Here is an 866-nt window from a genome sequence, read left to right on the forward strand (position 1 = left end):
TCAGTTTTCCTTAATCTATTTGTGACAAACTCTTTCAAAATGTCCACCAAATTAACTCCACCAAATCAATGAAAAGTATACAATTGTCAACTGACGTGATACAAATAGTATCCAATTTCGTTTAGTCGAGACAATTTCCCATTCTACACAGGGTAAGCGACAATCTCGACCAACTCTTTGGTAACAGTCACAGAAAAAAAATAAGATAACTCATTAGATGATTTTCTTTCATTGTTAGAAACTCCCAGCCTTCAGAGCTCATTACTTTGTCAGTGTTGACAAAAGCTGAGGTCAAGAGGTACTGTGCCGTGCTTCAAGATGCCATTAACTATTGAGCATGGGTCTCTAATGACAAGACAGGAAATTGATTTTTGTACCTACATAGAATCCGTGTTTCAAATAAGAGGTTACAAATATACATGATAGGAGTTTGATTTTTATTCAAAATAGATATGTATCTTTGGATTATGCATAAACACACGTTGTATCGTCTCCATAACTATGAAATAAATAGGTTGGATTGAGTGATGATGCAGAGCAAAAGCCTCGGCTGAGGCCCCAAGCTTCTTATGATGAACTACTTTAAAAGATTATTATCGTCCATATCCAAGAGGCGCCTTGCACACGTGCTCACCAAGACACCTGTCGAAGCAGCACTTGTCCACGCCACTGCACGCTCCGTCATTCGAGCAGGTGATGGGAGGCCCAAAGATGCGAGGACACACGGGCCTCACTGGCGGGCACTGACCGGGCTTGACGATCTGCGTGGCGATGGGGTCGGCTGGTTGGTTGGCGCTCTCACAGCAGTAGGCCGCTCCTTCAGGAGTCTTGCACCAGTAGCGGCAGTTGCTACTGGGGGCGACAGG

General features: G+C 43.9%; 1 protein-coding gene across 1 annotated transcript in view; it reads right to left on the bottom strand.

The window, feature by feature from the left end:
• Positions 1-455: 455 nt before the first annotated feature.
• The window catches only part of LOC143019201 (uncharacterized), a 768-nt gene continuing 357 nt past the window's right edge, over positions 456-866 (bottom strand). The window contains exon 1 of the mRNA XM_076174895.1: positions 456-866. This exon is cut by the window's right edge and continues 357 nt beyond it. Within this exon, the coding sequence (XP_076031010.1) occupies positions 594-866 (273 nt within the window). The 3' untranslated portion in view covers positions 456-593.

Source organism: Oratosquilla oratoria, chromosome 36 (assembly GCF_046742065.1).
Source record: "Oratosquilla oratoria isolate Oo_2021 chromosome 36, ASM4674206v1, whole genome shotgun sequence".
Taxonomy (NCBI): Eukaryota; Metazoa; Arthropoda; class Malacostraca; order Stomatopoda; family Squillidae; genus Oratosquilla; species Oratosquilla oratoria.